This window comes from Halichoeres trimaculatus, unplaced genomic scaffold, assembly GCF_033239565.1.
Source record: "Halichoeres trimaculatus isolate MK-OKI-2021-1 unplaced genomic scaffold, fHalTri1.1 fHalTri1_scaffold_2, whole genome shotgun sequence".
Lineage (NCBI taxonomy): Eukaryota > Metazoa > Chordata > Actinopteri > Labriformes > Labridae > Halichoeres > Halichoeres trimaculatus.
The window spans coordinates 27,609,165-27,624,410 of record NW_027437180.1 but is presented as its reverse complement, the minus strand read 5'-3'; the positions used below and the strand labels follow the sequence as shown (position 1 = coordinate 27,624,410).

The 15,246-nt window shown below is 40.5% G+C and overlaps 1 protein-coding gene across 1 annotated transcript in view; it reads left to right on the top strand.

The window, feature by feature from the left end:
* The window catches only part of gstcd (glutathione S-transferase, C-terminal domain containing), a 57,389-nt gene that overhangs the window by 2,964 nt on the left and 39,179 nt on the right, over positions 1-15,246 (top strand). Inside the window, exons 4-5 of the mRNA XM_074683798.1 lie at positions 712-981; positions 5,202-5,295. Coding sequence (XP_074539899.1) covers positions 712-981; positions 5,202-5,295 — 364 coding nt within the window. The remainder of the gene's footprint in view (positions 1-711; positions 982-5,201; positions 5,296-15,246) is intronic.

Below are 15,246 nucleotides of genomic sequence, written 5' to 3'. Positions count from 1 at the left end.
CTTCAAAAGCGTGTGCTTTTGAATATTCATAAGATGTAATGGTTGCATAATTTAGAAGTAAAGTTTGTAGCAGCAGTTTAAGTTACTGAAGGAGACTACATAGGGCAACGCCTCTTTAGTTTAATGGTACATTGTTATTGATCAGGAATGCTTCACCGTCAAGCAGTCAAGAAGTCCCAACCTCCATTTCACCCTCCAGCCGTCACCAACTGTTCCTCGACTGTGGGAATGAACTTTAGCTCTCACAATGAGGCTTTTAGTAGTCAGCTGTGCTCCACTGGTTTCCAGTTTCACACTCAGCCTAGCGTGTCTCCTCTTAACGGCCATCACTGTCCACGACACATGCTGCCATGGCCGATCCTTTCCACTGCACTCACTCGTCATACTGCAGAGTGCCCCTTCTCCTTCTGTGTCCCATGCTCTTCTCCTGTCCTCCTCACATAGTTGCACACAGTGGTACTGCTCCTCTGGTCACATCTTTGTTTGTGTCTTTAATCCACCCCCCACCTGCCAACGCTGCTGATGTTATTCCTGTTGCCCCCATTTCTCCTCATGTCTGTCTGTCTGTATGTCTGTCCTGTAGTGTGATGAGTAAATCCTCCTGGACCCTGACATCTCGCTCCACTGGAGATGACAGACCACATGAGACCTTTAATCAATATCTCATGTATTTTTAAAAATCTTCTCTTTCATTTTTATTGTTTTTGATAGTGCTCTGTCCAAACCCATGCTGCAAACACCCTGCATCAGCTCCCACACCTGCTACGCTGGTACAGCCGTGTCCAGGAGGTTCCCGGAGTCCTCAGAGCAGCTAAGGCATGCGGGATGACCCTCAACATCCCCCAAATGCCTGCATCAAGCATCCCAGTCCAGTCAGCTGAAGAAAACCAAACTAGTCCAAAGGAGCAAGAAGAAAGCCAGGAGATGACCTCACAGCTTCCCTTTGTCGGAGGACCGAGACCTACAATGACTAAACTGAAAGTAATAATTACATTTTCTTAATTATTTGCATGCCTTACTTGTCTGTGGTTTCCAAGCACATCTTTAACATACACTCTGAACATCAGGAGCTGTCTCCCTTCAGAGCACAGATAGAAGGTTTGTCAGACCCCAACTGGTCATTATCTGTTATCCCTGTAATTTCATGCACCCATTTTCTGCTGATTTTGTCTTGAAGAATGTGGTGTGGAGTTAATGTGGAGGCTTCTGGCAGACTGTCCTAATTGTTGAAATTTTCTTCTTCCTTCTTTAAGTGCTTGAATGTTAAGTGCTTCCAGTCGCAGAATTTACATTTCAAGTGGGATAGGTTGAAGGATGCTTGCCTGAATGCGAGGTATTGCTTGTGCAGAAAATATATTCATCAAACAAGACAAACCAACACACCACTCGAGAAAGAAACATAAAATATGTCTACAATAGTAGGATATCACTGCCCTTAGTGCATTATAAAATAAACAATTTAGTTTTCTCTGTGGATCTTGTTGCCACTTGCAAAGTGCAGACAGTGCACATTTAGCTTATCCCCGACTCAGGTGCAATAAAAACAATGAATTCAGTCCAAAACAAAGTTTTATAGCTAGGTTTAAAAAGTATTTTATGGTAATGGCTTAAAATTGTGGTGTAAAGAGAAGAAAAGACACACAAGAACAGACTTATGTGTCCACACTGTTAAACCCAGCTCCCTCAGGAAGTATTGGAAGACACACACACAGCTCCACACATTTCTGCTTCTTTAGCTTTATAGCATACAACATATTGCCCCTGCAAATTGTTTGGGACCAGCTTTTCCAGCAGCCGTTTAAAAGGAGTCTCACCCCTTACTAACCTCCCACACTGAGCCTTCAGACTGTTTGCTTGTTGCTCAGCTTTCTCAGCAGAAATATTCACTGCGATTTCCTGCTGGCAAAGTTTCTGTAACATTGTGATTTTAAAGTGCCAGAAGAAGAGGAGAGGAGAGGATGGTGAGAAAGAGAGGCTTTGGTGAGGCTAAGTGAGCTGGGTGGTCAGGATGTGATGTGTCTCACACATGCCTTGTTGACAGATGAAATTCGTTTGGGCACAGATGTGCTCAAATGACAGTTTTCACAGCAGGTTGAAATCAGACATTAAAACTGTGAGGAATGTGTGACACAGGCACACACACAGGCACACACAAACACAATGGCCACCATTCTTTCTTAGCCTGGAGGGATTACAAGGATGGCTGCATGTCGCCACATTCATGTCTGCACTGCAGCTGTTGTGTTGTCTTGGCCAATATGCCTGAGCGTATGTGTGTATGTGTCTGTGTGCACATCACCTCATATATGAATGTGTGTATATGTGTGTGTTCCTTGGCAAGTGTATGGAGACAGAGGTCTGCCATCTGACGTGGTGACACGCGATCCTTCACTGCTACTAACCAGAGGCAGCGGGCTCATCTCGCTACACTATCCACTGTGTGAACAGCTCATAAACTCTCCTTTTCCCCCCTCACCTCAGTTAGCACACACTGATGCAGGCCAGTCAAACTGCTTGAGCATTAGTGTGCAATGAGCTGTGGAGCTGTAGAGGCACAACCCGTGATACAAATGTAAACAAAGGGGCACCCCCACCATCTACAACCAATGCCTCCAGGATGAAACCCCAGCTGCTATCACTCACAAATTGATCGACACGCCTCTAAAGCAGTTGCTCATATTGGACAACAGTGCGATCCATAAAAGCAAGACAACAGGAGGATAATCCAGGAAATAAGACCTAAGAAAAGAAGGATTAGTGAGTTAACAAGATCAGTTGAATAAAAATTCAGGGAAATCTTGGATTCTCTGTGAGATAAAACAGGATCACAGGAGAGCCAGTGTTCCAGAAACAGGGATTACTCAAAGTCTGTGTCTGCCCTCCCCGTGGAAACCCAAGTGCTACAACTAATCAGATGTATGGATGGTTAATGACTGACTCATTTTTACACATTGCTGAGTAAAGCGCTGTCCTCTCTCACAGTTTGACAGCGTAAAGTCATTCTCTCGTGTTGGGTCTTCTATTCCCTAAGTAGGTTTTCTGTGTACATCTGCAGAATGGGGCTGATGCAGTTTGAAAACATGGATAACTCTCACAGCGTGTTATCACTTTAACCCAGTGCAGAAGGTGTTTTTTACTAGTTTTAAGTTGAGCTCAGGTCTTAAAAAGTGGCTGAGGATTGTATTTCTCCTTTTTCATGTTAACAGTTAGATCTATGAAGTCTTTATCCTCCCAGAGGTGCAAACTGTTTTACACCTGGCAGCACAACACAACTATTACACAGACAATAGAAAGGAATAACAGCACACTAAATTGATTTAAAAAGACAATGGCAAGGAAGTAAATATCGTAAAAGGTTTCACATAGAGCTGTTTGGGAGGGTTAAAGCAGTTGAGACAAAAGGGTTTTTCTGATTGTCCAGTATATCTGTGCCAAGGCGCAGGCAATATGTACTCTTTATACAGCAGATGATACAAGCTATTTACAACTGAATGAGCCTTTTTAAGAGCCTGCAGTTTTAATATCTAACTGAAATTGAAAGTAGTACAATCTGGCAATGCCCAGCTTCTTATTGTGACTCATAAAATCAAAAGAGAATTGATAAAAAGATTTAAGAAACCAAGCATTGAAAATTTTCATCAAAACTTTGTCAATTTCACAGCTGCAGATAAAAACATATTCTTTGATGAGCTTTAGTGTCAAATGAGGCCCAAAAGACAACTTATCATTGACAGTGATGCAAAGAAATCTATACTTGTGAGCATTCTTCTCAGCCTGTTAGGGCAGCGGGATTCTTCTTAAAACCCAAGGTTATCTTCGTAGTTATGGACATGTGTATGTTTTTAACAAAAGGCCTCACACCAATGAATAAAACAGGGCTATGATCAGGGTCACCTGTGTAAGCAGTGATAAAACTACGTAAATTTGATGCATATATTAGGATTGAAAATAAAAGACGCAGGGCGTGGGCACTGACTTGGACACAAAAAGAAACACTGATTTGACGTTTTCCCAGCAGTAGATCAATTTGACTGGTCTTGTTCTTCATGCCATTAGGCTCAACTGGTGTAACCATCTATCAGTCATGAAGAAAACTGACTGCTTAAGTGGTCTGCTGTTCAGTCTATGAGATTGTGGACATTTGTGGGAATTTGCGGATTAAGTGCTATAATTGCAAAAGTTTTGGAAATGCATCCAAAAGGGTCAAAATGAGGAGGAGGAGTTTAGTTAATGCATTTAGAAACTGTGGGTTTGGAATTTGGGCTGGAGTTGTTTGGATACCACTTAAGATGGTAACTAAAGAGGAGGAGTTGCACTTAAGTTAAAGCTTTTTACCCTTGCTGCAGCTTGAAAAAGTCTACATTAATGTAATTACGATTTTTCAGAAAAACATTTTTAGCCTCTGTCTACAGTTCTTTCGTCTGGCTGCTGTCTCTTTAAGGCTCACGGCTCCAGAAACCCCCTTCCCTTTGATTGGTCATTTTACAGACAGGCTCAAAGATCTCTACAGCATATGAATTTATAGCAGTTTATTAATTTGCTCATGTTTAGTGTGGACATCCAGCATTGTTACCCTCTATCTATATTTGTTTCCATGAGAAAACACAATATCCACCTTTAAAAAATGCCACAAGTTTGTTTATTACTGTAGAGGAAAAAAATATAGTGTTTTCACTGTCATATTTTGTTTTACCTAATGCCTGTGATATCTTACTGAACACTCAGCCCTTTTTTACATTAAGCAAAGTATTTTTTAATTGGCCTCGAAGGACCTTTTATCAGACTTTATCGGAAAGGTCAATCATGTGAAAGCAAACACAGAGCTTCTTTTAGATTTACCTTAAAGAGCTTAATAAGAGCAATGACTCCACACTCATTTCAGACCTTAATAGTCTGTGCAGAAGCTCTCAAATCATCAAAGAAACTGGAGAAAAAAAGAACGCTTTACCTGGAGTGTGTGGGTGTGTGTGAGGCGCTTTTGGCACATTTGCTCTTTCCTTGCAGGAGTAATAAGTGCACCAGCAGTGTTTTTCCTCGGGTGTAGCTTCAGATCAGTATGAGTTAGGGGACACAGGGCTTGTTCGAGAACTGTTCTCTTTAAATCACTTCATTACAACTGTTTGGACCACAGAACCTCAAGGCCTTGGAGGGGTTTCTATGGTAACCTGTGTATTTATGTGTGTGTGTGTTTTCCACCCCAGGAAAATGGCATCGAGGCAGTGTTCGCTCCTCATCCTTGCCCTGCCTGGACCCTCCCATGGGACAGCTTGCCCGCAGCTATCAACCCCACTGAAGGTGAAGTCAGATTTCTGCCTCATGGCTTTCAACTCTGCCTTCTCTGGGTTCTTTTTTCCATTTTCTTTTTTTATTTATTTGTTTCTTTTTAGGCCCTGTGGTGTTGTTTTACTTCTTTTGTTTTTAAATTTAAATATTTTCTTTTCTCTACTGTCTCCATCCCCACCTCATCTTGAATCATCTCCTGTCATCATTCTAACCAGCACCCCTGTCTATATCTGCCTTCATACCACTCCCTGCTCCCTCCTCTCTAGTAATTTATTAAAGGAAAAACAACTATTATTGATACTGTATATGGAGCCAGAGCAAAGAATGTGCATAAACATTTAGATAAAGCTTCTACTCCCACTGTGGCCTGGTGAGTTTCAGAGGCACCTCACCGTCTTTCTAAAAGAAAAATATCTGCCCCTGACACTTGGCAGCGCTTTCCCTCTTCTCAGCCTCAGCTGGATGTTTCCCCGTGAGGTCTGCTAATTAATTTTAAAGTGCTTATCCCAATGTTTTTGCTTCTTATGCTAAAAAAGTCTCAGTACAAAAAAATCTGAGCACAGCAGAAACACACAGAAATGTACACACACACTGGAGGCGCAAACAAACAATGTGCAACATGGACCTTATGCTTTAGTAGATGCTGATTGCTGTGAGTGTGGGAGCTAATAGGCAGTGGGAGGGCTGGTGATTGCTGCCCCAGGTGGCACTGCTGAGACAGAGAAAAGAAATCTGTGTTTTCGTCTTCCGTTCTCTCGTTTTTCTTTCTCGCCTTGTTTCCTTCTTATTAGTGAGATGTGTTTGTTGTGATGCTGAAAGGTATGACTGCATGTAGAGCAGGAGCAGCGAAAAATGTGTTTTCATAATAAGAAAAAAGGAGGGATTTGTTTAAGACACATAAATATTTCATATTTTTCTTTTCTCTTTATCATTGTAATAAGCACTGATGAATTGCTTGGCCTCATTTTCATATTAAGCTCCTTTCTTCCACCCACTGAAAAAGAAAATACAAACTGGAAATGTGATATATTATTCAGATAAAATTGGTAGTGCTAGTCAGCTTCCCCCCTCTCTCTGCTTCAGCATTTATTTTTCAGGCCTGAAAAAGCTCGTCCTCTTGCAGTGTCCTGTTAATGAACCAAAGAAAAACTCTGAAACTAAGTAAAAAAAAGTAAAAAAAAATATGTTTGACAATGAACTCAAACTTTATTTCTGAAGATATTTTTGAAAACCCTGGTTAAAAAGTTATCCACAAGAAAGTACCAGGGATTTGCAAACAAAAAGAATCAAGTAATTCACTTTTTGAGGTTACTGAAGGGTTTTTTTTAGCACTTTTTTGTCAGTTTTGGCACCACCTCATTCTGCTATCCTTTGAAGTCAAGTTTTTCCCCAGTTGGAAATCTTTGTTGTCGAAAATATGAAGTGGGTGGTTCGACTAAATGGTAAAACGTACAGTATGATCAAAAGGTCATATGTCTAGCCCTGTTTCCACCAAGCGGTTCAGTTCGGTTAATCTCGGCACAGCACGTATTTTACAGCGTTTCCACTGACTGGTCCCTGGACAGATCCCCAAATAACCGAGACAAGCCGTCCCACTTTTCAGTACCCTTCTGAAGGGGTGCTGTGGAAACACAAATGGGATCAGGCTTAACCGTACCAAACCGCGCCAAACTGTACTGGACTGAACTGAACTGAACTGGAGTGCTTGGTGGAAACGCGGCTTTTGATTCCAGGTCCCACTGTCCAGGTGTTTAAGTGTTCTTGAGCTAGTGGTGCTAGCCATGCTAGCATTAGCCACACATAGTAAACCTGTTTGACTTTATTTACCCACAGACTTTCATGTGTAAAAACAACGTGGTTGTTTGGTCCACTGAAACCACTGGGAGATTATGGTTACTACAGAAAATCCTATGTGACAAGAAAAAAAAACAATCAATACAGACAAACCATTTAGAATAACTTTTAATTTAATTTCTGGACACACAACACAGACAGAAGTCGATCATGATATAATGCCTAAATTTACCTAATCGGTTTAGTTGGTTGAGTAGTTTCCGTAGACGGTATAATAAATGGCCTCCGTGACATCACGCCTGTTTATGTAACAGAGTTTTGAAGTGAAACACTAACTTCACACTAACAGTTTGTCAGTCACATGAGCTGAGATGATTGGCAAAAATCACTTCTGTTCATTGTGTGCTGATAATGAAATTATCTATTCAGAAGGGAGACAATTTTTGCAACAGGCTGCAAATATGTTTATTTCTGCTGCAAAAATGGCTTTGTTTGACTCGGTGTGTATGTGACTTCCTGTTCTTCCATGTTCAGCTCCCAGTGGATACTTCTCAAACTGCAGATTTTCGCACTTTCGCTTTGCCATATATTTTCAGACCGAACGTTGCAGCTTGGTAGTTCCACAGTGCAGGCAGCATTATAATCAGAGTTTCACTTTCTCTGTAACCTTTTGTGAACAGTTCAGATGTGTCCTGTCTTTATTGCTCTGCATCAGGAGTACCATGGATGAAATGAGCTTTGAGAGTACCAACTCAGCATGGATGGGAACACTTTAAAATGCAGCAGAAGTAGAGCCAGTGCATTTTAACAGAAAGCCAACACTTTGAAATGATGGTCGCTGTTTGATTTCAAGTACAAACTCCTGGATTGGAGTCAACACAATAAAAGAGAAATATCCAGCTTCCTTTTTTTGACCGTGATGTAATGGTTGTAATTTGCTCACCCAGTTGTAGCCTATTAATTCATTTCCACAGAACAATTTAATAACCCTTTTCTTCCCCAGAAACCTCACTGACATCTTCACAGAAGTGCTCTCGATGATGTGGGCAGTGTATCTATTCTGAGAGCCAGAATCATGTAGAGAGAGACTACATTTTAGCTGTCCCACTTTTGTCGGCACTCTGCATGATAAACGGCTCTGTTGATATCTCCTCCCGCAGCATTAGGCCGGTAGGTAGGCAGCCCTGGCGTTTCAGTTCTGTGTAATTAAAGAGATGCAGAGACGAAAGGCAGCCAATTTGTCCTGAGCCCCAGCGCGTGGGCACTCCCATCTATCTGCTCCTACCGTTTACACAAATGGCTGCACACACGCCCACATGTACAGTACAACAGGAAAAATTGCAGCACTTTTCCCCTTACGTGTGCATAAATATTTCCATACCTGAAAAACTAATTTAACACACACAAGTGTTCACAATTTATTTACCTGTATAGGCTTATCTTTTCACCAAGGTCCATATGCAGTTTAGTTTCCAAGCACTTGGATAGTTTTGTTTTGACTGTTTACCCACAGCAGTGAATTTAAAATGAAATGAAAGTTGAAGTGCTGACTTTCAGGTTTGATTTTGAGTGTTTACGACTATATTTCCTGAGCTGTGCACAAAAATCAGCCCTGTTTAAGCCATAGCTCTGAATGGTAACATTTTAACTATCCAGTATTGATGTGTTGGCACCTTAAGACAACCTTAGGACTATTTCAGCCATGTTTTTACAGAACTACATGATGGTGGCAAAGAAAGAACTATATAGAATTTATGATTTTTAGATGACTCTCATTAGTGCATTTTTTCCTGGCAATGAAAAAGATGTAAGAGTCTTTGAAAAACAGGCTCTATCTGTTCCGTCTTTTGACCCATCTAATAGGTGTTTGGTGGTAACAAGTGCCACAGGTATGCACACTGTATGGAAACAAAGGGACCTTTGTGCTCAAGTGCAGTTTAGATTTCCGCCCTGCTTGTTTAGAAATCTGCTCCACTGAATTTGTTGAGGGCTGTCTGCAGACAAGTAAACAGCCAATGTGAATACAGGGGCCATTGTGTACAGCAGCCAGCGTCTCGTCTGCAGCACTTCACTTAATAGATGGAGGAGGAAGGCAGCAGAGAGGGCAGACGAGAGTGATGGAGTGTGTGACAGTGGGAGAGTGAGATAGGGGTGAGACAGCTTGAAGAGAGACAAGGGTTATCAGCAGAGAACAAGAAGGGGGTGAAAGAGACAATCAGGCATAAAAAAGGGGGGGCTGGTGAGGAGATGCATAGTTGTCGTGCTTCAGACATGTTGCTATTACGTCCTTTGGGGCTGTTTTGGTACAAAGAGATGAGATGAGTTCACATGTCTTTGTCTTAGGTTACAAGAGTCTGACAGAAGTAGAACTGCTGGAGTGAAAACTGGCTCCATTTGTCTCTGCAACTACAGCTGAGATGGGATTGAGATTTTACTTTCCCTACTGCTGCCTGCTTCTTTTTCTTTTCTCTTTTTTCTCTTTTTTTTTCTTTGTGTGATAGAAAATGTATAAAAACAAACCTCTGAGTGGGTATTCTTTGGATTGCCATCACGGTTGCAATCTATTAAAGTCTCATTAAATCACAGTGTACAGAAAACATGCAAGAAAAACTTCAGGAAGCTGCTTTGCTAGGTCCAGAAATAGTCTGTCTTATAACCCTCATGACACATGACCTGATGTTTAAACAATATTAAAAAAAAAAAAAAAAAAAAAAAAAAAAACTCAAAAATAAGACAAAACATTTTAACATTCAATTGTGAAACATACTTGCAGACGATTTTTTTTTGCCTCTGGACAGACTCTCTCTGAAGAAACACACGTATGTGCTTCTTCATTTGTCCCATCCTGACTAAGCCAGCTTTACACTTAAACGGACAGCACTTGAATTATTTTGATAACAGCATGAACAAGATTAAAACATTTCTTTGATATACTTAACCTTAGGAGGAACCTGGCTGAATAAAAGGGTTTACATAACCAGCAGGTGCAACTGTAGTATCCCTCCGTCAAAGATTTTCTGGCCTACTAGTGCTAGTTTGATAGCCACTAGGTGTTTTGAGGCCAAAACCTTTCCTGAGGTCTACAGACCATGAGGATGTTTTTTCTATGTGCATCTGTACAGCTGTGGCGATGCCTGATATGAACATTAAAATCACGTAAGTCAAACAAAGGTTGCTAAGAGCGCATGCAACACAGCAGAAAATATGGCAGGCACTGTAGCTTCTTGGAGCATGGATTTGTCATATTGGTTAAGTTACGCACCTTACACAGAAGCCATGGTCCTCAAGTGTGCAGCCCAGATTCAATTTCAACTTTTCACCCCCTTTCCTGCATGGCACTTCCGGCTCTCTTTCCTGATTTCCTGCTTTATCCACTGTTTTCTCATCTTTGAATAAAGGCATACAATCCTGAAACAGTTTCAAAAAAACCCTAAAAACAAAAAACATTAGCCTCTATAAACCTGACAGCTGATTCCTCAGTGCCCTCATTGCCAGTGCACGCCAGTCTTTGGCCGAGGGTGAGGTCCAGAGTAACACCTTTGCCAGTTTTTCTGTCAGATCTGCATTAGTTGTTGAGGTCTTTTAATGTTTTGTAAGCTTGTATGGGTTTCTCCATCTTCTGAGTGCTGCTTTGTAGTGCGATGCTACCCAGTGTAGCATGTTGGCAGGAAATACTTTCAAAAGTTTTAATGTTGTACCTTTTGCTCAACAAAGCCTAGACTTCAGTCATGGTCCATTTTTGTTTTCTCTATATTTAACAGTTATCTTTTTTTATCAGCTTAAATTCTGCTAATCTTCACAGTGGGCTTCAAAAGCGGTGGTTGGTGGCATTTAATGGCTCTTGTTATTTACAACATACACTCGCTTATGGACCAGTCAGTTACACCACTTGATAGGTTGTTTGTGCAGGATGAGTGCTTTAAATAAGGAGCTGAAAATGATATGATGGTTCTTGGAGCCATCATCGTTCACAATTCCTGCAAAAGCTGAATCATCAAAAAGGAGGGTTACTACAGTTCCTAGAACTCTGACAGAGGTCTGATAATCTCTATTCAGTGGGTTTTAAGAGCTAACAATAGATGCCTACTGTGGTGGAAATTGTTTCTGAGCAGCAGTTACAGTGAACCAAGAGTTAATTGGTGAGCTAGAATACTAACACAGAAGAGTTCGTTAAAGGTTCATCATTACAACTAACCCATCCCATGAGTAAAATTATAAATCTTCTTCTGGAGGTATAGATAATTCTATTGACTCAGATTAGGGGTTATGTTTCTGGTTTTATAGCTTTAAATGGTTTATAGCTTTTCTTTTTTCACTGAATAAAAAGGGAAAATTAATTACTTTACTTAACTACCATATTTTCAAGGACCCTAATCTTTAGATAAAGGCTATGCATACAGGGTTAACCTCTGTATTTGTGATTTTTAAGCACTAAAGTTTCAGTGCAGTCTTTAGTGGTCCCATCCTGGATGGATTCAAAGTGGGGTTTAGGAAACTATGTTGCCTCTGATGGGCTGGAACTCCCCTTACTCACTCACAGGCATCCTCTTGCAGCACCTTGTTTTTTGTAACTTAAATCCCAACAGAAATTTTAGCCACACCAGATGACTTAGCCCACGCTTTTCTGTGTTTTGCTTGTTTCTACACTGAACATAAATCTAATGAGTAGCAAAACATCTGTCGTGTTCAGCTTCCAGACAGCCTTCAGATGCTTACAATGTTTGTCTGGGAATAAGAGGACCTGTCTGTAAGATGCATCAAAGCTGGGATATCAATTTAATAACATTACAATGGTGGATCATGTAGGTGGATATGTTCTGTGTTTTCTCTCCTGTGTTTATGAAACTTTTATGACTGGGTTCAAAGATGGGAAATGTGTTCTGGTGCAGTAAGATGTGGATTTTATCTACTGTAAAAATGGGCTCTGTGATTTGTCCCAGGCTTACAATCCTTTATTAACTATATTGGATTGATGTGGAGATTTTTTAATTTCCTATTGAACCTTCGTCTTTAAATATAATTTTTCAGACCAAATATTGACTGAGTTCTTTAAGGCCATAGTTCGGTTTCAGAACACTTTATCATTATTTTAAAAAGAAGATTAAAAACTTGATTGGATACTATAGAGGATTGATTCTTTCAGGGGATCATGACATTTCATTTCTCAAACCTAATAACCCTCTGACAGTACAGTCCACTCTGTGTTTTATCTGATTCCCATCAGTGTCAGGTATTCTAAGAAATAGCTCTCTTTGCCGCCGTAATGACAGAACTTTGTTCAAAAGGAGATCAAATTGAGAGGATGGTTTGGTCAGTGGTTTACTCTAAAGGGACAGTTTTTGTACACTTCTTTGTGTAAATTAAAATTTCGGAGGGCAGAAGTGCCACTCTGTACATTTCCAGTCTTCAGGCATTAAACTGAGACAAAGCGACTGGACGAAACTGGTTCCAATAAATCAATGGATTAGATAATAATGTGATGTACTGTTCCCCCCAGCTCCATGGAGCTCCTTAGCTGGAAAAGATAAATGCTTATTTAGCTCCTGAGGACCAATATATTTCCCTCTGGAATAGATGAAGAACAAACAGCATCAACAATGATAGGGAATACTTTAATTACTGGCTGAAACAGATAGAAATGAATTCTAATGATCCCTTGGTTTGACTGAATGTGTTGATGAAACTGTCATACTGTGTTGTGTTATGATTTACTAGTTTGTATTTAGAGTCTGTTGCTTTGCTTTCGAAGTGCTGGGTAACAGAAAAAAATGATTAATTTAGATTTAAAGCAAAGGATAACAATCCAATTAGTACTTTGATTTCTGTTTTCAAAGACAGCATGCTCTTTTGATGTTGAGTATTGGATGAAGTATAGTTCTGTTCAGAGGCTGCTCATAGTTCAGTTATCTTCCACCTGCATATAAAGTTGTTCTTATGGAGTGGTGTGAGTGTCAGGTCGAAGCCCCATGGTGCTCTTCCACATGATGAATTTAGCCCTCGAAGTGCAACGCCAGCTGCTCCCCTAAGGGAAGTGGGGCTCTGTATGATGAAGTGCTGCGTCGTCTTTCTGATGGGTGCTCTAAATGTTTTGTAGACTAGCCTAAGTTCATCCATCTTTATTTTAGTCCACTTCTTTGCTTATGAACTAAAAGTAATTAATAAAATGAACAGGCTGATAATTTACCTATATGTAACCCAGGTAATAAAAATGTTTTTCCCCTTTTAATCTTACTGGCATTTCATTTACACATTCTGCCAAGGAATGAAAAACCTTGGGATCTGGATTTTAGTATGGTGTGTTTTCTTGTTTTGGTTCATTTGTAGTACAAGTGTCAGCAGACTTAAAGGTATGAAGCAAAAACAGTACGGGTGGGGAGCAGAAACAAGCAGAACACAGTCAACTACCGTGACATCTTGACTCTAATTGGTGGCATTGTAATGGCCACTTCAGCACCTCTTTATAATGTTCCTTTTTGAGCCGGTGCAGATGATCAACTGTTCACAATTAGAACTTTCAACCTCAGCAACAAATCTGCTTTGATGCAATGCTCCAAAAACCAGTCAGTGTTTAGATGTCCTATTACCCAGGAGCATTTGTTTAGATTCTTCCTTCTACTCTTTGTGACTGGCTGGGTTGTGCGCTTAGAGTTATCTAATGACAGAGCCAATATTTTATTTACTGAAGGCCTGAAATGCCATTCACATCTTGTATTTGGACTGCAACATATTTTAACTGCAGCCATTTGCCACTAGCTGGAGCTGCAGCTGCAGATAATGGCCACTGCCATAATGCCATAACTCTCCCCTACCTGCATATGCAAACGAATGACAGATATTATCTCACATAATGCTTTTTGGACAAATTTTAATCTGGAAAATGGAGATGGTGTTATTGATGGGCTGGGTCTTGTTGAATCGACATATAAGTACTTGACAAGAACAGGGTAGATGGTGCTAGCTCTACTAATGTTAGCCATACTTAATAAACCAATATGACATTCTTTACTTGCCAACTTTGGGATCCTGTGCTAAGTTTTGATAAATGACTCGTGCTTTATTTATGTTTTTGTGTGTTCTCTTTCCTTCCCATGAGCCTAAAATTAAAACTGAATTTAAAACTCTAGAGAATAATTTAACTTTATCAACCCTTCGACAGACCTGACAGAGTTTGTGTGTTTACTTTTTAAAACTCAGCATCATGATGTCATCATTTTGGCAAACTTAAAATCAGGTAACTGCAGCTAAATGAAAAATACAATTGGTATCTGGGTTTCTTCCTCCAATACAAGCCATATTACAGCCTCTGAAAAGCAATGTGTGGTTGAAAATAACCAGCAACTGATAACTGATGGGTCGCAGGAAACAGTACAGTCCCTCTGCAGACATAAACTCGGCATATAAAGGAAATGAGAAATTGACATTCATTCTCAGAGACAAACTGAGAATGTGGTGTACAGAAATATTTTGTCTAGACTCTATACACAAACACACTTCCCTGCCTCACCTGTGGAGCTTATGTGTTTCATTTCAGTCACCCTACTGATCTGAAGTCTCTGAACATGGCTGTTTCTTCCTGTCCAGCTGTCAGACTGAATGAAGCTCAGCAGAGAGACGAACAGCTGGCTCGGTCACAGATCAGTGTCACAGTTGGCGTGCATTTAAACATATCCCCTCAGCCGAGAGAAACTGACTAATTCTCTCCCTTTCTCATGCTGTGTCCTTCTGCGGAACAAATTTGTGTTTTTTGGCTTTATGTGCGACTTCAAAACAAGCAGTAGTGCATTGTGGAGACGTATCACAAGATTAGCTTGAAAAGCCTGTTGGCATGTCCTAAGGTGCTTGCCGTCTTGAGGCTTTTGTAATGAAATGTCAGCGCTAATCGAGTTGGAAGATGAGTTTGTTGGCTTTGGCGTAAGACACTTTCTATGTTCACATGAATAAATTCTTCTTATACTGACTCTCAGTGATGTAAGAACACCAGACTAATTCCAAACTGAAATAAACTTACTGTTCTTGTCACCTTTCAAACATTCACCTCCCAGACTCCAGGTGCTTATAATAAATGAAATAGTCCAACTTATACACTGTTTGATCTGGCAGTCTTAGTGTCAGAGGAGATTAGTAGGAATAGCAACAGATGATGGAATACAAACATGACGTTTTAACCAT